This window comes from Stenella coeruleoalba (genome assembly GCF_951394435.1).
Source record: "Stenella coeruleoalba genome assembly, chromosome: 4".
Classification (NCBI taxonomy): domain Eukaryota; kingdom Metazoa; phylum Chordata; class Mammalia; order Artiodactyla; family Delphinidae; genus Stenella; species Stenella coeruleoalba.
This window is the reverse complement of record NC_137149.1, coordinates 110,053,784-110,074,673: the sequence shown is the minus strand read 5'-3', so window position 1 is coordinate 110,074,673 and position 20,890 is coordinate 110,053,784. Positions and strand designations below refer to the sequence as shown.

General features: G+C 42.1%; 1 protein-coding gene across 2 annotated transcripts in view; it reads left to right on the top strand.

The window, feature by feature from the left end:
* Window positions 1–3,985: 3,985 nt before the first annotated feature.
* LOC307185930 (placenta-specific gene 8 protein-like) overlaps window positions 3,986–20,890 on the top strand; it is a 31,529-nt gene continuing 14,624 nt past the window's right edge. For both annotated transcript variants that reach the window (XM_079920509.1, XM_079920508.1), the window contains exons 1-2: window positions 3,986–4,004; window positions 20,623–20,751. In XM_079920509.1, the coding sequence (XP_079776635.1) occupies window positions 20,652–20,751 (100 nt within the window). In that variant the 5' untranslated portion in view covers window positions 3,986–4,004; window positions 20,623–20,651. The remainder of the gene's footprint in view (window positions 4,005–20,622; window positions 20,752–20,890) is intronic.

Genomic DNA, 20,890 nt, shown 5'->3' with positions numbered 1-20,890 from the left:
TTTAATTCTGACAGTAACTCTATGAGGAATTCGAAGCACAGAGATGGTGACTAACTAGTCCAAGTTCACACAGTGAGCCAGTGGTGGTGATTCCCACTCCAGAGGCCACACTTGGCACCACTATGCCATACTGTCTTGATAAACATTTACTCAACGGCTAACCCCAGGAGCAACATCTACAGAACTCCACCCCAGGCAGTGCCCACATGACACAGGCCAGTGGCTACTTAGTCCTTTTTGAAAGCAGCAATGACCCTCTCTAAAGCAGTCTAGTCAATATCAGGAGTCACACACACCCAACCTGATCACTTTTCTCAGGGAATTGGTCATCAACCACTAAATCTACCCATTCTCAGCCCCAAACCTTGTGGAGCCTGTTTGCAAAGAAAAGAGCAACACTAGCTAGGTTGTGGCCATGCCACATCTTTCAATCCTAAAAAGACAAACAAGGGACTTCCCTGGCAGTCCAGTGGTTAAGACTTTGTCTTCCAATGCAGGGGGTGCAGGTTTGATCCCTGGTCAGGGAGCTAAGATCCCACATGCCTCGTGGCCAAAGAACCAAAACATATAACAGAAGCAACATTGTAACAGATTCAATAAAGATGTTGAAAAAAAAAAAAAGACAAACAAATGGCAAACAAAAAAAGACAAACAAATGGTGATTTTCTCAGCTGGAATTCACACACACACACACACACACACACACACACCAGTTCACCAGTCTCCTTAGAAATATAGTTCTTCATGGAGTCTTTCCTGAATAGTCATATAAAACTCTTTCTGCCACCATTCCTGGGTTCCTCACATAGTCAATTAGAATGCTTATTGCTTCTCCTACAGCTGTCTCCTTTCAGTTCCTCAAATCTGCTGAGCTCACACTGGGACTTTTGCCTGAGACTGGGACACTCTTCCCACCTGTCTCCACAGAGCCAGCACCTGCTCTTCCTTGGATGTCTGCTTCAGGGAGGCCTCTCCTGCCCACCCTGCCTAAGGTAGGTCCTGCGTTCCCACCACCGCCTTATTCAGAACCTCAGTCCCTTGACGACTCTCTTCCCAACGCTTAGAACAACATGCTACTATTTTATTCACTTGTATGCTGACGTGGGGTTTGTTTGTGTTTGCATGTGTTTTCCTCATCTTTCTCCTTTATTAGAATGAAACCGAACAGGAATCTTGAGAGCAGGAAACCTGTTTGTTGCTGTTGTATCCCTAGTATCTCACATAGGCCTGATGTATAGCAAGTACTCTGTCTCTGTCTCTGTCTCTCTCTCTGTCTCTGTCTCTCTGTCTCTCTCTGTGTCTCTCTCTCTGTCTCTCTGTCTCTCTATCTCTCTCTCTGTCTCCCTCTCTCTCTCTCTCTCTCTCTCTCTCTCTCTCTCTCTCTCTCTATATATATATATATATATATATATATGTGTGTTTGTTGAGTGAACGAATAAAACAACCAGAGATTAGACCATAGCACCTGGGGGGTCTGATTTCACTCCAATCACAGATGACCTGGTGCGCCCCTTTTAAAACACTTGATTGGTATAAATGGGCAGAATGGGTAAAGTCCCCAAACCCTGGATGCTTCTCCTTTTGATAGAATTCCACTGATCCCCAAATGATTCTTTTCCTATTCTTATGTAGCTTGCTTAGACCATAATGCTATAAAGACATTTTAGTGTGATACCACCAGTCCCTGAATTTCTCTCATGCCTCTGTCTGGCTTGGCCTCAGCTTTAAAGTCATGTTAATGACAGAGGCCTCCACCTGTCTTTCAAAGGGCTCAGCGTCCAGCTGGGGAATGAGGCAGGTGAGATACCCTACTGTGGAGGAGAGGGGTACCCAGCAGGCTCTGGAAGAACCTAAAAAACAGAGTCTTGTCCTGAGGAAGAGCAGGGGTGACAGGGGAGGGGAAACACGACTCTACTGCGTATCCTCTGTGTATCTGGGTTCTCCCATATTATCTCGTTTAATCCTCACCATGGTCCTGTGATGTGGATGTTTTCACCACCATTTTATAGTTGAGAGTTGTAGTGGAAAAATATGGGCTTTTATGTCAGATTAGCCTGGATTCACATTTCCCCCTTCCCAAATTAGCTGCTGTAGGGCCCTGGGGCAAGCTACTTAACTTCTCTGGGCTCAGTTTCTTTATTTCTATTATAAGGCTAGTAACAATTACAGTTGCTATGAATATCTTATGATGAAGATACATGACACATTCGTTGAAGTGATTTTGTGCTCAGCACATACTAGATACTCAATACATCATAACCTTTTTTATTAAGAGATTTGCCCAAGAGTCACATAATAAGTGGCCTGGAACTTGATGACCTCTTGCTTTGTAGGATCCTAAGGATATTGTCTCTAAGGCCATTTGGTTTGTCTCGTTTCCCAGGTCATGAGCTCTTCCAGGACAGGGATGGTATCACCTCTTTACCTCTTTTTTGGTTTAGTGGCCTATATATGCAGTGGTTATAACTCACACTCCAGTCTCCTGCAGTAAGATAGCATGGATTATGCTGATAATTAGGTTTTCTACTCAGTGGTATGTGTGAATATTAATAGACTAGGCAAATGGTCCTCTGAAATAAGTGAGCACCCAGGTCCCCCTGTCCCCCTTATCCTCCACCTCAAAGAACAACTCCCTCTGTACACACATCTAACCAAGGAGAACATAAAACAGTTTCAGTCATGTGACTCATTCGTGTTTTATGCACAAACATCGTGAAAGAAAATAAAACTTATCAGAGTCACACCAGGAAGGATGAAGGACATTTTAACCTCTGATAAACTAACAAATTTTTAGTCAGCAACCTGGAAACAGTTGAGGTTTTTATATACAGTATTGTATATCTATGTACCTACCTTCTGATTCATGAAGTTATTCACTCCCCCTCCCATCCCTATGCCCAATCACTAAGAACTGCCCATTCCTGTTATGATTTTCTGTTCAAGCCACACTTTTGCTTTCCATCCCTGCTCAGGCCCTCTGCATCCTTCTCTCTCTACAAAATTGTCCCTGCAGTGGTCTCCCTGACGACAGTCTTGTCTTCTAGAATCTAGGCTCCACACTGGCACCAGACAGGCGGCTCCAAAATGCCACTGACCATGTCCCACTCTGCCCCCTTAACCTTCAATATCTTCCCTTGTCTCCCCTCTGCCATACAGCACTTTAGCTTAGAATACAAGTCTCAACAACCTGACAAGAAGGAACATCGAGGGGCTTCCCTGGTGGCACAGTGGTTAAGAATCCACCTGCTAATGCAGGGGACACGGGTTAGAGCCCTGGTCCGGAAAGATCCCACATGCCGCGGAGCAACTAAGTCCGTGTGCCACAACTACTGAACCTGTGCTCTAGAGCTTGCGAGCCATAACTACTGAAGCCCACGTGCCTAGAGCCCATGCTCAGCAACAAGAGAAGCCACCGCAATGAAGCCCGCGCACCACTCGCTGCAACTAGAGAAAACCCGCGCAAAGCAACGAAGACCCAGCGCAACCAAAAATAAATAAATTGTTTTTTAAAAATTAAGAAATGCTTTAAAAAAAAAAAGAAGGAAGATTAATTATGTCTTTAGCACTTTTTGAGTCTTAAGATCAGCTGCCCAATGCTTACTTTTAAACGTGTTTCAAGACCCTTAAGTGCCTTAGGAAGTAGATGAATTATAGAAATCCTAAATAAATAAACAAGCCTTGGACCCTCATAAAATGTGTTGTTGCCCAATCATAAATAAATCTTGCTCTCTAAGGGGGCAGTGTTGTCAGGCAAATGTCACATAAAATAAACGGAATAAGGTAAAAATGGAGTGTCCGCTTTCTGAAAGGGAGAAACAGTGACCCACACCAGGCAGTAAAGGCAGCCAGGTCATAATTTCTTTCCTCCAATCCCACCTCCTAACTTTCCACACCCGAACCCCGCCCTTGCTGATTACAGCCCCAGCTGCAGCAACAAAACGATGTTCCCAGAGGCTTCTCCTGGCTGGTCTGAGCTGCTGTCCTCTGCAGTTACCTTGCGTGTGGTAAGTATTTTTGCAATAATTTCAGTGCTGCAAACCTCTTGTCTTTCTCTTTCATCCTCTTTCAAAAGAAAAAAAAAATTATTCTAAAAGTAACGAATTCCGGAGCCAGTAAAACGTTACCACGTAACTAACACAAGGCAGAATTGAATAATAGGTATTAATCATTTGTTTTGGTGAATTTTTGTTAAAACCCACGTCTGCAACATGTAATTGTCTTTTAAATTAAATTTGACAGTGGTGATTCATAAGAGCCTGTGTATATCATGACAGTTTCTTAAAAATGAAGGTACATTTTTTAAGAGAAAAAAATGTTCTTAGACATTGAAAGAAGAAATTATCGTATCATCATTAAGACTGGTGTCTTAATATTCTGTTTAAGCAGAATATTCTAAAATTCCTTCTAGAAACTTGTTTCATTTGTAGCTGGTTTCAAGATTTGCTGTTGGAATTACTTTTGCTAGTGTGGGGCAGGGGGACACGACGTCTGCTTCAGTCATTTTGAGGTTTATTATTATTTTATTGTCCGAAGTTAATTCTAAATGGCTCTGTTTTTATATAACAAAAACAATTTTTTGAGATCATCACAATCTGGCCACTTGTTGCCTGTCCTGATTTGTATTGTTGTTATTATGGGCACTATTACCAAGGCACATCTCAGTATTTTCACTGTTGAGGGAATGATTAGCTTTTCTCACTTGTATGATTTAAAGAAAGGAGAAAAAGAAGGTTTTTTTCTCCCTCTTACTTCCAGGTCCCTAAGGCAAACACATTTCTTAAAGATGGTGGATAAAGGGCATGTGCAGTTTGGGAGGTGTTATTTCTGACATCTAGATAGATGTACAGTCTAGAGATTGTTTTTGCGGTGCGCGGGCCTCTCACTGTTGTGGCCTGTCCCGTTGCGGAGCACAGGCTCCGGACGCGCAGGCTCAGCGGCCATGGCTCACGGGCCCAGCCATTCCGCAGCATGTGGGATCTTCCCGGACCGGGGCACGAGCCCGTGTCCCCTGCATCGGCAGGCGGACTCTCAACCACTGCGCCACCAGGGAAGCCCCAGTCTAGAGATTTTGAAATTGTGTGTATGGGACATAACAGTTTCTGTATTCATACATTTGTTCATTCATTTATTTTTTTTAAACATTCATTATTGAACCTTTACTCTGCTCCAGGCACTGTGTTAGGATAAAAAGATGAGTGGCTAGGACCCGTTGTGCTCAGACTCCAATAGAGGTGTGGGACCTGAAAACAACTGACCTTAAAATATAACCAGGACCAGACAGGCATCTTGAGAGGCCTTAAATACACTGAAAATGTGTGGTGTGCTACCCATCCACACCCCTCCATATGTAAAGAAGTCTGATGTGATTGTGATTATTTCCCTCAAAGTTTTCACTATTTTATTTCATTTTATTGCCCCAACTTTATTGGTGCCTTAAGGATGTGCTTAGTTTACCTCTTGCAAAGCAATCAACCCTAAGAACAACCCCAATGCACTTGAATGCATTAGCAAAATGCAGAGGAATCCAGGAGGACTGAGCAAGCACCATTGGTTAGCCATCAGTTTTATTGAGAAATTAGCACTTAATACTACTTTCAAACCCATTTGGGTTTTATGAGGATGGGCGGGGGAGGGGGGATGAAAATGGAGAAAAATGTGTGTGCTTTTAATGGCTGCCCCTGTTAGCGCATAGATCATGCTCCAGAAAAATACATCTGGAGGCTTTTGGGAGAAAAACATATTTTATAATTGAGTGCTTGTATAGGCTGCTGCTTTTTTCCTGAATTAAATTTAAGCGTTTCATGGCCACCAGGTAATTGTATTTTTACTGAAGTTTTGAGATCCATTTATACTGACTAGAGCACTCACAAATGGTTTTGTTATCTTCTTAGAAAGTATTGGATGGGACTAGCTCAAGTTACAGATTACAGACACCACCCAAGTTCACCATTCTGTAACTTCTGACCTTTGATTTTATGGCAAATGGCCAGCACTCTCTTAACCCTCTTTACTTCCATCACCAGTACAAGTTGTTGGCATTGGGTGGGATGGGGGGCTTTTCCTCCCCATCCCTCACAAATAGTACAAAATCTAAAATTATTTAACAAAGTTGACTGTTTACCAAAAAAGTTTTCTAAAAAAATCAACTAAGTCCCTTCAAGATGTTTGTGCTGAAGTGGATGCAGCTATTAGCTGTCTTTTACCAGGTAAGTGATCTTCAACCCACATGATTCAAAGGACAGATGATTTCAATTCAAAACTGAGTTGCAGCAAGATTTAAAATACAGTCCTGTACATCATAGGTCTTCTAGGTTTTGTTTTTGGTTTTGGTTTTTGGTTTTTTTTTTTTTTGCAGTACGTGGGCCTCTCACTGTTGTGGCCTTTCCCGTTGCGGAGCACAGGCTCCGGAAGCGCAGGCTCAGCGGCCATGGCTCACAGGCCCAGCGGCACTGCGGCATGTGGGATCTTCCCAGACTGGGACACGAGCCCGTGTCCCCTGCATCGGCAAGCGGACTCTCAACCACTGCGCCACCAGGGAAGTCCTCTTCTAGTTTTTTTAACCAAGATATTAAATCTGAGACAGTTGCAGGATTGCTATACTGCTATGACCAGATACTAGATATGCCAGGCATGGGTAGAGCCAAGCCCTCTGCAAGTCCAGGAGCTGGTGATACCCTCTTCTCTTTTTGGGATTCCCCCCTGCTGAGCTCCTATTGAAGACAAAGTGTTCTAAGAAAGATGTGAAGAGAGAAACAGAATAAAGGCAAGATATGAGTCTGGGGAGATAAATAATTGCCTAAGTGAGGAATATGATTTTAGTTCAGAGTTTTCATAGCTGCATATGAATTGAGACTTCAGAGGTAACTCCAAGATTCATTCACTCAACCAATAATATTTCAACCTTTAATTCTGCAAACAGAAATAAACTATGGGATGAGCTGGAAGAACTCAGATTAAACTCTTTCTTGGAAAGACTCTTTCTGCTCCTTTATACCAACTCAAGAGTCATGGTAGAGGTGTTAACTAATTAGATAATAATTCTGAGCTAGAGCACAATGATTGGATCCCACTTCTAAAAGAGATAAATGCTTGCTCCTCAGTTATAACAGAAAGGGAAGCAGCCTTCTCTTCACTGTAGGATAAATGATTTTATTGCCACTTTTGGGTATGTTCATTAAAAGGTGTTCCTGCACACAAAAAAAGTTTTGTTAGATTAAATGGAAGGATATAATCACAGATGTCAATAGTGGTTAACTTTGTATGCTGGATTTAATAGAAATTTTTTCTTTCGACACTTTTGTGATTTTTAGACATGTCTTCATTGATCATATTAATTGAGCTAAGTTTTTAAGATTATACACATTTGGGGTGAAAATTAAGTGGGAGGGGAAATTTGAAATTAGAGGGGAAATGTGTGTTTTATTTTTGTGTAAAAGACTTAAGCTCCATGGGCTTCCCTGGTGGCACAGTGGTTAGGAGGTCCACCTGCCAACGTAGGGGACACGGGTTCGAGCCCTGGTCTGGGAAGATCCCACATGCCGCGGTGGGACTGAGCCGCTACGCCACATCTTCCGAAGCCTGCGCGCCTAGAGCCCGAGCTCCGCAACATGAGAAACCACCACAATGAGAAGCCTGCGCACCACAACAGAGTAGACCCTGCTCGCCGCAACTAGAGAAAGTCCACGCACAGCAACAAAGACCCAATGCAGCCAAAAATAAATAATAAATAAATAAATAAATTTATTAAAAAGAAGAAAAAAGGCTTAAGCTCCACCACTTCAGTACTCAAATCATCATTTTGGATAGACTTCCTTTAATAATTATAAAAATTTAATTCTCAACCCTCCCTGCACCTTGGAATCACCTGGGAAGCATTAAAAATATCAGTGCCAAGGCCAGACCAATGGGCCAGAATCAGAATGCAGCCAAGTGGTTGGTATTTTTAACAGGTCAACTCATAATCTAAGGTTCCATATTATAATTTTTCTGTCTTCACAGCATTGACCAGGAAGTTACATTACTTAGAATTAGACTCCACGGGCATTTTACTGCTCTCTTCTATTGTCAGAATGGGTGGGTTTTGGTAACATCTGATATGAAAGTTTTCCAGCTCTAGGGCGTAGAACTTGGGACTTTGATCAGTCATACAGTCAGATGTGATTCACTGGTGTGTGCACAAGATGTACTGCTTAACAAAATACCATCAGCTTGTTTTAAATGGATATTTAAATACCGGGGTTAGCCTGTGTCAGCCAAGTCTCCTTTCTAAGCTTCCCCACTGGTCACTTGCTAAAGCAGTTTTAGAATGGGTTTCTGAGAAAAACACAGACTTTTCTGCAGCCATGCCTTTGGCTTATCTCCGTGTTGAATTAGGATGGCTGTTAGCTCACCTCCATGCTACACTAGGATGGCCTTTTATTCAGGTACATGTCCTGGTTGCATCTTTTAATTTTTATAACAGTGCATTTGCCTTATACACCTTTCCTTCTGTGTACCTGTTACTATGCATAATAAGCAACCCTAGTTGGGAATCTGAACTCAGTTTCTTGCCAGAGGCTTCTAATTAAACCTCACTTCTGCCCAAATCTTATCAAGCCCCAGCTGGTGAAAATACTATTCATGGAAGTTTATAAAAGAATATACATCCATGTGTTTCACTGAACAATCTAAAAAATCTGATTTTTAATCTTGAATCATCCCAGATTATCAGAGGGGTAAATACTTAGATGGGATCATTTTAGCTTCTCGGTGATTGCTTTCAGTGATTCTACCCTAGCATTGTGCTGTAACCCTATATTAGGGTATAGGTTTGGGAAAGTCATTCTATTTATTTTAGAGATACTGATAAAGGCTTTAGCCACTGCATGTCACAAATAATCTCCTTTTTGAGGAGCTTGATGAGAAATTTCTCTAGGTCTCAATCTGTTTTCATTTTGTGGACATGATCAATCTCCTAAATGTTTATGTTCCCTCTTTGCTTTGCCTGGTAGTGATCTCAGAGGGACAGCAGTCAGTGCTCCTGAAGAGAGATCTTAGTTCCCTGCCCAGGAATTGAACCTGGGTAGCCTGGATGGAAACCAGGAATCCTAACTGCTAGACCACCAGGGGCTAGAGGCTAGAAGCAAGGTGGCCCTAGCTCTTTCCCCTGTTTGAAAGCAAGAATGTTTCAAGGAGGCAAAAACTGTAAAAAACAGGTACGAAGTTTATTATTAGAGACACAGCATAACATGTGGCAGAGCACACAGAGAAACAGTTTACTTATTTAAGTCAGAAGCAAGACAGAAATACATACCCAGAGAGAAAGGGTATGGGCATCCTCTCTAAAGAGGAGGAGGCAGTAAATCAGAAGCTACAGAAATACACACCTAGAGAGGAGTGCAGGCATCCTGAATGAGAAAAGCAGTGAAGAGGTGATTTAAATCCCTTCTATAGGACAGTCCTTCCTGGTCTTTGTTTACATTTGGCCAATTATCTTGCTTCTTCCTTCACACCTGACTGGTCCTAGGATGCTCCCCAACATGCGTGTGCAAATTTTTGTTAAGATGGATCCCACTGCAGAGGCCTGTGGGTGCATGTCCACACTTTTTATTGGGTGGTGCCACCTACCTTTTTGACCCCCAAGGAGCCTTCCTGCGCATGTGCAGAAAGGTAAGTTTTCCTGACCTCAGGAGTGGTCAACTTATCTCTTCGCTTCTCAGCAGAGCTCAGCTTCTGCCACTAGCTTTGTCCTTAGAGTGTCTGGGGGAGAACAAAGCTTCAATTTCACTCCGCGTGACAGACACCAGCTGTCCAGCCCAGGGACCCATCTGTCTCCTACCTCAGTAGGAATCTCAGAGTCTAATTTGCAGCCCATGTTGAACGCTGTACAGGAAACTTAGAGCAAGCACCAAATTTACTCCAAATTTACTTCCCTGATTTCTTCATTTTTGTATCTTGTTATGTATGTAAACTTGTAAACTGCTCAAATCTTTTAAAAAAACAAGACAAGAGTATGAATAAGAATTTCTCAGCCTTGATACGATGGGGCCAAATAGTTCCTTGTTGGTGGGAATGGGGGGCATGGGGGAGGAGGAGGGAGGGGAGGCATCCTTGGCCTCTACCTACTAGATGCCAATAGCAGTTGTCCCCCCACCTCAAGCTGTGACAACCAAAATGTCACCAGACATTACCAAATGTCCCCTGTGGGCAAAATCACCCCCGATTGAAACCCACTGGTTTAAATGAATAAATAATCTGATATTGAACATGTAGGGGAGGAAAAGTTTTCCTCAACCCTCTTAGGATCCCTGGCTGGGTCTGAAAATTAAACTAAGACAGTTTGACAGGAGAAATGCCTACAAATTTTATTAAATTTTTGCATATATACATGGGGACTTTCGTAAGAGAATTAAAGACCCAAAGAAGTGACCGAAGGGGAAACTTTCATACTTTTAGACAAAGAAAACAGTAAACTTGTGAAGAATTGACAAGACAAAGGGGTTTGCTCTAGGGGTACTAAATGGTGAAAAAGTAACAAGGTTTGTTTACTCTTTCTTTTTTTTAATTTATTCTTTATTTATTTATTTTTGGCTGCGTCGGGTCTTAGTTTCAGCAAGCGGGAACTTCATTGAGTCTCACGGGATCTTTCGTTGTGGTATGTGGGCTTCTCTCTAGTTGTGGCATGTAGGTTCCAGGGTGTGTGGGCTCAGTAGTTGTGGCGTGCAGGCTTAGTTGCCCCATGGCATGTGGGATCCTAGTTCCCTGACCAGGGATGGAACCTGCGTCCCCTGCATTGTAAGGCAGATTCTTTACCACTGGACCACCAGGAAAGTCCCAAGGTTTGTTTATTCTTGGCCCTAAATTCCATCTCTGGTGTTAAGGGTGTCTGCCTTCCTTCTGGTACAGGGAGGGTACCTTTCACATAAGAGACTTATCTCCTGCTTTCAGGGAAGACAGGTGAAGGGAGAGACCTTTCTGCTTTTGCCATTTTCTCAAACTCCTTCAGCTTAAGATATTCAATATGCCAAGATGCCACATTTTAAGGTAGCTGGTCCTGAACCCCATCAAGCACTTAGTAGTTTCTAGGCTTTGTGGAGGCCACTGTCTTTGGGAAAAACGATCATTGAAGCCCAGTGACCACCCTCAGAAAAACCAAAAAAAAGGGAAAGAAAACTTAAGTTCTCAGAATGCACATAATTACAGATATCTCATATCCGAAGTTACTATAACTTTCTGTAGCTTTCTTAATAACTGTGGGAAGGAGGAAGTGAAGATACTATCATTGTCATTTACAGAAAAGGCACGGAGATAGCCAAGTATTGGTGCTATGGTTAGAGCCCAGTATCCTGACCCAAGTCCAGTGGGCTCTTCACCACACCACCAAAGTGTTAAGCAAGTTCAAAGGAGGGAGAGAGGCAAAGCCAACTTGGAGGATTTGGAATGGCTTCATGGAAGAGGTGGCATTTGAAATGAGATGTTGACAGGTCAATGGGGAAAGTGGAGGCAAGAATTCACAGCAGGAACAGTATAGATGGACAGTTTGCAGAGCAGTGAGGAATCTGACTGGATATGGGAAGGACATGGTCAGGGAAGGACTGGGAAAACAGGGTCAGTCAAGTTGTGAAGAGCTTCTGAGGGCAGGCTTACAGGGTTCGGGTGTGCAAGGCAGTCTTTCCCTAGAACCGTGTGTGCCCGACACCCCTTAACAAATTATAAGATCAAAGTAGAGAAGAAGCTTAATGAATTAGGTCCCCAGAGAGATTAGTGATGGTAGAATGACAATGGAAGCACATGTATCATGTTCTTCTTATCCCCTACCCTCTCCCCAAATTACACACTTTGGTGAGCCAAGTCCCCTTCACCTCCTTGATGAAAGGAGGGTGACTGGACTCTCCTGGTGTCCGAAAAGTTCCCAGTCTTGCACTATCAAAAATACAAGAGGGGGCTTCCCTGGTGGCGCAGTGGTTGGGAATCCGCCTGCCGATGCAGGGGACGCGGGTTCGTGCCCCGGTGCGGGAAGATCCCACATGCCGCGGAGAGGCTGGGTCCGTGAGCCATGGTCGCTGATCCTGCGCGTCCGGAGCCTGTGCTCCGCAACAGGAGAGGCCACAACAGTGAGAGGCCCACGTACCACAAAAAAAAAAAAAAAAAAATACAAGAGAGCTCCTAATTTAAGCATTATCAGGCATGAGCACCATTTTAACCATTAGGGAAAATGGTTTTGAGTGGCATTTTTTAAATAAAAGTAATTTAGTTTCCATTAGAAAATGCCCTACCTTCAATTATGCATAATCTTTTAAAATTTCCTTATAACTGAGAGTTTTCATTGTTTCGATGAAAATTTCAGAAATGACATAATCGGTGGTACATTAGGCAGAATGCTATTGGCATACAGACAATACCGAATTCTGTATGAGATCCAGATAATTGGCTCCAGGTGCAGACTTAGACCCAGGGACTAAAAGGCAGGCCTGCTGTAGAGTGTCTGGGTGCTGGAGAAGACCAAGAAAGGAGATTCCTTGATAGGTGCAGGATCTGAATGTTTCTGGGGGACAAGGCTGCAGGGGGTTGGAAGCCAGATACAGATGAGTGACTAATCTTCTTTCTTTACTCCCAGTCTATAGAAAAGAAGGGACCATTTCCTCAGCTGTGGCCTACATGGGGGCTTTCCTAGGTGGGGCAGGAAGCCCTCCTCCCACCCCCCAGTTAGTGACCAGAGGCTTTTTGTTTATAGAAATGATTTAGTTTAAATTAGGAAATGCCATACCTTCAACACTACGAAATCATCTTTTAATTTCCTGATTCAGTTTGTATTGTTTTGGCTAAAATTTCAGAAATGACATTGTAGGGGAAGAAAAATAATTTTCCCTCTACCCTTCTATGTCCTCGGCCCCTGTAACAAAAGATAAAGAAGAGAAAATTCAAGATTAAAAATCAGAAGTTTATTAACACGTGTATCTCATATACATGGGAGGTACCCAGGGAAAACTGTAACTCTCACAGGTGTCTTAGAATTCAGGCTTAGGGACTTCCCTGGTGGTCCAGTGCGTAGGACTCCAAGCTCCCAATGCAGGGGGCCCAGGTTAGAGCCCTGGTTGGGGAACTAGATCCCATATGCCACAACTAAGACCAGGTGCAGCCAAAATAAATAAATAAATAAGAATTCAGGCTTAAATACCATCTTCAGATAAAGGCAAAAGAGAGAAGGTGGGGATAAGCCATTTATGGGGAGGTGGCTGGGTAAACAAGGGTAAGGTTTGTTATGCAGACAGTAACTCCACTGAAGAGTTTCTTGTGATTTAGAGTCATCCTTCTTTTCTTGGTAGGAGAGGGAGACACCCTTACAAATGGACATTTCCTTTATAAGTATAAATTTCCCTTAAAGGGTGACTTCTACTCTGTTCTCCAGTCTTCTCCTGTGTCTGCTGTTTCTCAAAATAATCAGCTCAAAATAACCGTTATCCTAAAGAGGCATATTTGTGGATGGCATTTTCTGGTTTACAACATAACTGGTCTAGTGTGACACGGAGGCTGCAGAATTCTGCTTGAGACACACAGGAGCTGGAGGAAAGGAGTGGGTCATTCCTTGCTCCAGATGCAGACTCAGACCTGGGACTAGAAGACAGGCCTGCTGTGGCATGTAGATGCTGCAGAAGCTCAAAATGATCAAAAGCACACCTTTCTCAGTTGGCTTTATTTTACTTTCTTGTTCCAGAAGTGGGTTGCATATAACCCATGGAATTATCTGGTAGGAAGCTGAAAGCCAGAAGGAGGTGGACAGAGAAAGGAGGGGATGGAAATCGAGGGAATGAAGAGCCCTGGGAAGCCCAAATGAGTGATAGGCAGTGGTCTCGCCCGATGCCATCAGGATAGCTCAGACTGGCTGAGAGAAATAGAGCCCACGCAGGACCCGGGCTAGTCAATGAAACTCCTTCCACAAGACAGAAGCCTTGATAGAATGGAAGAGCTCTGACTTTGGCTTTAGCTCGTCTGGCTTTGAACCAGCCTGAGTTGCTTAAGTTTTCCTGGTATCAGATTTCAAAATAGAAGGCGAGATGGTTATAAGGCTAGAATCCAACAGCTTTAAGATTGCCAAACATGGAAACTGGCAATAGCAACTGCTCAAGAAATTTCAGTTTTCCTTCCTCTATTAATGAATAAACAATTGTGTTTTCCCAAAGGAAATGCTCTTAAAAGAATTTAGATAGAAATCAAATAAATCACTGCTGCCATTAGTATGCTTTGGGACCCTATGGGGGAGGGGGTGGAGAGAAGAGCAACCTTGGAAAGTCTGCTGTTTTCGCCTCCTCCCCCTCTTCCCATTCCTGGAAACGCAGGGAGCAGTAACTGCCCCACATTGGTATTACCTCATACCAAAATCATTCCCTCAATGTTCCAGATAAAATACAGGATGCCCCGTTAAATTTGAATTTCAAATAAAGAACGAATAATTTTTTAGTATATCTCAAATAATGCTTGGGACATAATTATTCAAATTTAACTGAATATCCTGTATTTTTTCCCTAAATGCAGCAACTCTATTTAATCATTTAACCATAATTTCTGTTTTTCTCAATTTTAAACCTAGGTGCCTGCTTCCCAGATTCTTTAGCAATCTTTAAGTAAAAAATAGTGGCATTAGCAGGTATTGGCTAGGATGTGGAGCAACTGGAACTCTCATACATTACTGATGGGAGTGTAAATTGGTACCACCACTTTGGAATACTGTTTGGCACTATCTATGAACCCTAGGACCCAGCAATTCCACTCCTAGATATCGACACAACAGAGATACATACATAGTTCACCTAAAGTTATGTACAAGAATGTTATAGCAGCACTGTACTATTGATAATAGTCCAGACTGGAAATAATACAATGGTAGCACAGATAAATAAATTGTGGTATATCTATACAATGGAATATTATACAGCAATGAGAATGAATGAATTCTTGCAGCACACAACACGGTTGAATCTCACAATCATAATTTTGAGCAAAAGACGCCAGGAATAGAAGAATAAATAATGTATATAATTCAATAAATATGTCTCAAACACAGGCAAAATGATCCTCTGGTGTTAGAAGAAAGGGTAGAGGTTGCCTCTGGGTGGAGGGTTAGACTGCCTTTGAGAGTAAGGAGGGCTTCTGGGGTTCTGTAAGTTTCTAGTTCTTGAATCAGGTTGTGGTTACAAGAATTGTTCACTTGGTGAAAATTCATCAATCATGTTTACAATTTCTATACTGTATATATAGTGCATTTCAATTAAAAGTTTATTTAAAGAAGAAAAGAAGAATAGAACTGGGGAGATTAAACTGTCAACATAGGAACAATAAGTAGAAGGAAGAGAGAAGAGGCAAGTTTGGGGGCAGTGGGGTACCCGGCAGGACTTGCCACACAGAAGAGGCATTTCAGGGGCTTCCCTGGTGGCGCAGTGGTTGAGAACCTGCGTGCTAATGCAGGGGACACGGGTTCGAGCCCTGGTCTGGGAGGATCCCACATGCCGCGGAGCAACTAGGCCCGTGAGCCACAACTACTGAGCCTGCACGTCTGGAGCCTGCGCTCCGCAAGAGGAGAGGCCCGCGCACCGCGATGAAGAGTGGCCCCTGCTCGCCACAACTAGAGAAAGCCCTCGCACAGAAACGAAGACCCGACACAGCAAAAATTAATTAATTAATTGATTAAAAAAAAAAAAGAAGAGGCATTTCAGACAGGAAGTGAACAAATCTATGGGGGCACAGGATTCCTGTTCTGATCTCTGAGTTCCAGCACTTGCACTTTGAACATTTTTTTTAACTCAAAAGCGATGTGTAAGGTTTCATTCGTCACCAGGACAGCTCGTCGGGCCTGCTGCAGACACGACATCTGTATCTGCTAGGAAACTACACTAGACAGCCTTCAGAATCCCTCCCGATGCTCTTGTTTCATGATGTTGTTAATGTTCTCTAAACCACAGTTTCTCACCTCAGCCCAGTTCACATTTGGTGATGGAAAATTCTTCCCTAAAAAAAAAAACCCTGTGCTTTTCAGGATGTTTAGAAATATCCTTGGCCTCTACCCACTAGGTAGTCCTCACCTATAGTTGCAACAACCCAAAATGTCTCCAGACATTGCCAAATGTCCCCTGGGAGTTGCAGTAATCTCTGGTTGAGAACCAGTTCTCTACACATGTATTGTGAACCCTTGGACAAGCTTTTATTGACTGGTTTCAAGATATTAAAAATACATAACACACATACAGACATACGTACGGACATAAAAAGAAAGAGGTTAGTCACAAACTGTCTAGCTTCCGGTAGTCCCAAAAATTTGTATGAGAAGGGACGTTCTAGGAGAATGCTTACCTTTTATTCCTGAACAAGGCTTGCTCATTTCTGCTGGCCAAGATTTATAGTCCCTGATTGGTAGAGTTCAATGGAAAGAAGAATAAAGGCTTTGGAGCTCAGAACTGAATTCAAATCCCAGCACTGCCACTTTGTCACTCTGAACATGTGGCTATTTTCTGTTTCTTTCCCTTTCTTCTGTAGCCTTGTGGGAGAACTACCCACATCTTACAATTCCTAGGGGTGTAAAGGAGGTATGGGGTGGGAGGAGTATTGTGTTTCCCTCCAGAGCCAAGTACTACTCTCTTATTTAACTAACATTCATGAAGTACTTACCCTCTGCCAAGAATCACTCAAAGAACTTTTCAAATATTAATTCATTTAATCCTCATGACAACTTTGTAAGTTAGATACTGTTAACATCCCATTTCACAGATGAGGAAACTGAGGCACAGAGAGGTGAAGTAACTCGCCCAAGGCCATGTAACTAGTCACTGGGAGAGCTGGAGCCTAAGGCCAGAGTCCATGACCTAACCACTCGATCGTGCTGCTCGGTCCACTTTCTCATTTTCTGGTTCCTACAACATCTCCTATGAGGTGCTTGCCATATCTTTTCCCTGGAGAGACTAAGAAGAGGATGTGGGACGAACACTAAGTCTTTGAGACAAGCCTCATTTTCTCATCTACAAAGAGGTTGGCCTGGCGATCATGATCTTTCCTTGGCCTTGGCACTTGACCACTTTGCCTCAGTTTTCTTGTCTGCATTAAAAAGGGTCTTATCACCCTTAATTCCCTGAGTGCGCTGGCCTGCTGTGAATATTAAATAGAGACCAAGGTTCAGTAGAGATCAAACATGAAAAGCATAGCACTCTATACGAGTGTAAGCCATTGTGATACTGGCAACGCATCACATGCAGATTTTTTCCATCAGCTTTCACTGGCACCTGTCTCCCATGTATACGGTGATTTGCAGATTTCAAAATGTCTTCACATACATGATCTTATTTGAGCCTCCCCAATACTAGCAGTGACTACGATTCAAGCCTTCTGATTCCTAACGCATTGTCGTTAGCCTTGGGGTGCTGGGCTCTCAGGCGCTTTTCCGTACCATTAAATCAGGCATAGACCCTGCTACTTGGCAACATTTAGTTTAAAACAGACACAGTGGTGCATATGTCAGGTCATTGACACACAGGAAACACGGTGTTTAATAGACATAATTCGATCACATTAATACGACAACTCAAAGAAGAAGGTCACATTATACTCATTTTAAAGATGTTAAAACTGAGGCTCAGAGAAGTTAATTTGTCCAAGGACACACAGAGGGTGGAAAATGTCTGCTGCAGGTGTGGGAAGGAGACCTTGAGGTACAGCCGTGCATTTCTATCCCTACACTCCGACCCTGCTTCTTGCTCCCAAAAGCTAATGTCTTTACTGTTCTTTATGCGTTCCACCCTCTTTCTTTCCCCTCTGCATTTCCTCACATTTTTTCCCCTGCCTCGAATGTCTACTATCTATGCTTAGACAAGAATCCCATGCCCTCCAATCAGCCTTCTCCAACTTCACCAGAACGAATGATAATTCTACTTCTGTTACTTTGGAAAAAAACAAAAAACACAAAACTTGTTCCCAGATCACATGTTTGGACTTCTCCAGCTCAGGGCCCTGAGTCAGATGCTTATTTTACACCTCCCACAGGGTCAAAGAGATTCACAGAACAGACTTGTTTTGTGAAATTAAATACCACCACTTCCTCTTTGAATTGTACTTGTCCATCCGGTGCTATGTAAGTGTCTCTGCAGTTTTAGGTCTTTAATTTCACTACTAGAGATTCCCACCTCATGAGTTCTCTTCTTAGTTTCTCCTCCTTATTCAAAGTTCTGATACCCCCCTCTGGTTTTGTAACTATACCCAATACCAAAATGAAGCCAGGCTTGCTGGATAAAAAGACTTTGAATGAATCATCCTTTTCTCTTCTTGTCCCCTTTCGATTTGGTTCTCAGAGGAATAATTGTCTGGGAAAGGAGTCAAACAAATATGATTTAGAGTTAAAGCAGTCAGATTAGGCAATAATACAGCTGGTCCCCTTCACCACTCTTACTTTTTATTAACCCTTCTCCCTTAAGAAGCACTTGGGCACTTATTAAACATACAGATTCCTCAATCCCTTTCCAGACCTATTAGATTAAATCCAAATTTCTAGGGATGTATCATTCTTAAAAACGCCCTCAAGTGATTCTTACACTAAAGTTTAAAACAATAAAAGGAAAAATTGTCAGTTATAAGCAAGTTTTCTATTGTATTTAAATAAGTTATATCACAAATGTTAGCTAACAATATGACAGTGGTTTTCTAAGACGGAATATCTATAAACAAACCAGTGGACACTAACTGCTATGTAGAATAGTTTAATTCATAAAGACTCCGTTATAATGAGAAATACAAAACACATCTATACAAAACCTGAAAAGTTTGTGTCTTACCCCAGCACAAATTTACATTCACTCTATTAGACAAGGGAATACTATCCATTCTGATGACTGTTAACCACCACCTCTCTGCTAATTCATTCTTTCAACAATGTTCTACTGCATATCTGCTGTGTGCCAGGCACTGTTGTAAGACTCCCTGGTCAGTCCTTTATTACTTTAGCTTGTCAGTTAATAGTCTGCACCACCACATAGCAATATATTTTCCTGCATTATCAGCAAAGCCATCATTGCCCTCCTAGTCAGTCAGAAAGAAGAAAGACCTTCTAATTCTATTTAAATATTTATCTACACCTTGCAGTTTCAAACATGATTCTTCGTGTGATTTGACCATAATTATATAGCCTTCTCAATCTGGGTGGTTTTCTCTTTGTGTCATAAAGCGAGTTCTTGATAATAAATATTTGAGGCACCTTTCTAAGGCAGTTCAAAGTGTTTTGGTATTTGTTATTCCATGAACTTTGACTTGGTGGGGAGTTGGCTGTTGGTGGGAATCAACTGATAATAGTCAGGGATCTCAGAGTAGACAAATGAGTCAGCAAGAAATGCAGAGCAAGGTGAAGAGCTTAGAAGACTGATTAGGAAGGACTGAGGAAGAGTGATATGACATATACACTGTGGTCTCCAGAACTGGCTGTATCAGAATCACCTCTTGAAATTTTTACACACCCAGGGTCCACCCCAGGCTGCTGAATCAGAATCAAGTATCTGCATTTTTAACCAAGCACTAGGGATTGGGAAGCCTTGTGGTAGAACCTTTGACTGGGGCCTTTCCTGAGAACATAGTGGAGGAATATTGAAGGAGCAAAAGCCGAGAGATAATAGGGGTGGGGGGATGCCCTGTAACTAGTCAAGGGAAGTGTTGAAAGTGACCAGGGATCAAGACTACAGAGCACAGCATTATGGTTAGATTCGAAATAAGAAAGGAGAAATGTCTAACATTAGTCAGTAGTGAAATCATTTTAGTGAATCATTTTAGTGAAGTCACTAGTGAAATTATTTTAGTGAAGACATTTTCTCTCTTGAGAGTTCTGACGGGGTAGCAGCTCACAAGACTGAGCTTGATCGCTGGATGAAATATGAGAAGTATAGGCACCACTTTGTTTGGGGGACACTTATTTCCTACTGGTTTTGCAACCACTGGGTTTTTCTGTGGGACTTGAAGCCTCTTTTTTCAGAGATACCTTCACAAAGGGAAATTAATCTTTTTCCAAGTAAACTTTAGCTATCAGGACACCACTAATAAGCAGTTAATGCTGACATTAGCTAGAAGCATCTGTTTTAATAACAATTTTATGCAGATGTAAAGAACTTTATCTCACAGAGTTCTCTTACAGAGCAACTAAGATAATGTCTGTGGAATAGCTTTGTAAAAATTGATTATTAAATAATTAATTATTGATTATTAAATAAATAATTAATTAAAAATAATTAATTATTAAATAATTAAAAATTGATTATAATTAAATTATAATTAATTTCTATAAATAGAAACACTTCAAATGCAAAATAGACATTGTTCAGGATGGTTGTCTTGAAAATTGCTGATGAAAAGAGAGATTGGTGAAAGGAGAAAAAGGAAAAAAACAAAACACACAACCAGACAACCTGAGAATGGAATCCTCATCCCCTCTCCTTTATGTTGTTTTTCTTTCCCTTATGTTTTTAATTCTCAAATATTGGCAATAGTCTGGAAATGTTATGCTAAGTTAGCTGAATGTGACTAACCCTAAGCAGGAGGGGTGCAATGAAATGTCTTCTGAATTGGTATCTACGTTATATCCAATACAGTTAGGTGTTGAATACTGTTTTGGTTTTGTTTTCACAGGCAGTACCTTTTTGAACTTAGTCTTAAAAATGAATCCAGTTGTTTTGCAGCCAAGATATGGCGCAGGAGGTGCGACGGTTAGTGACTGGCAAACCGGCGTGTTTGACTGCTGTGATGACGTGGGGATTTGTAAGTGCACATGGTCGTTGCTTTCTCCTGGGCTACAGTCGTGCAGTTGCTGACATAACAAAAATTGTTTGCTTATCCTCTCAAGGGATCCATGTTTTATTCTAGAACTCAGAGGTCACAAGGTGGAACCACTGGGCAG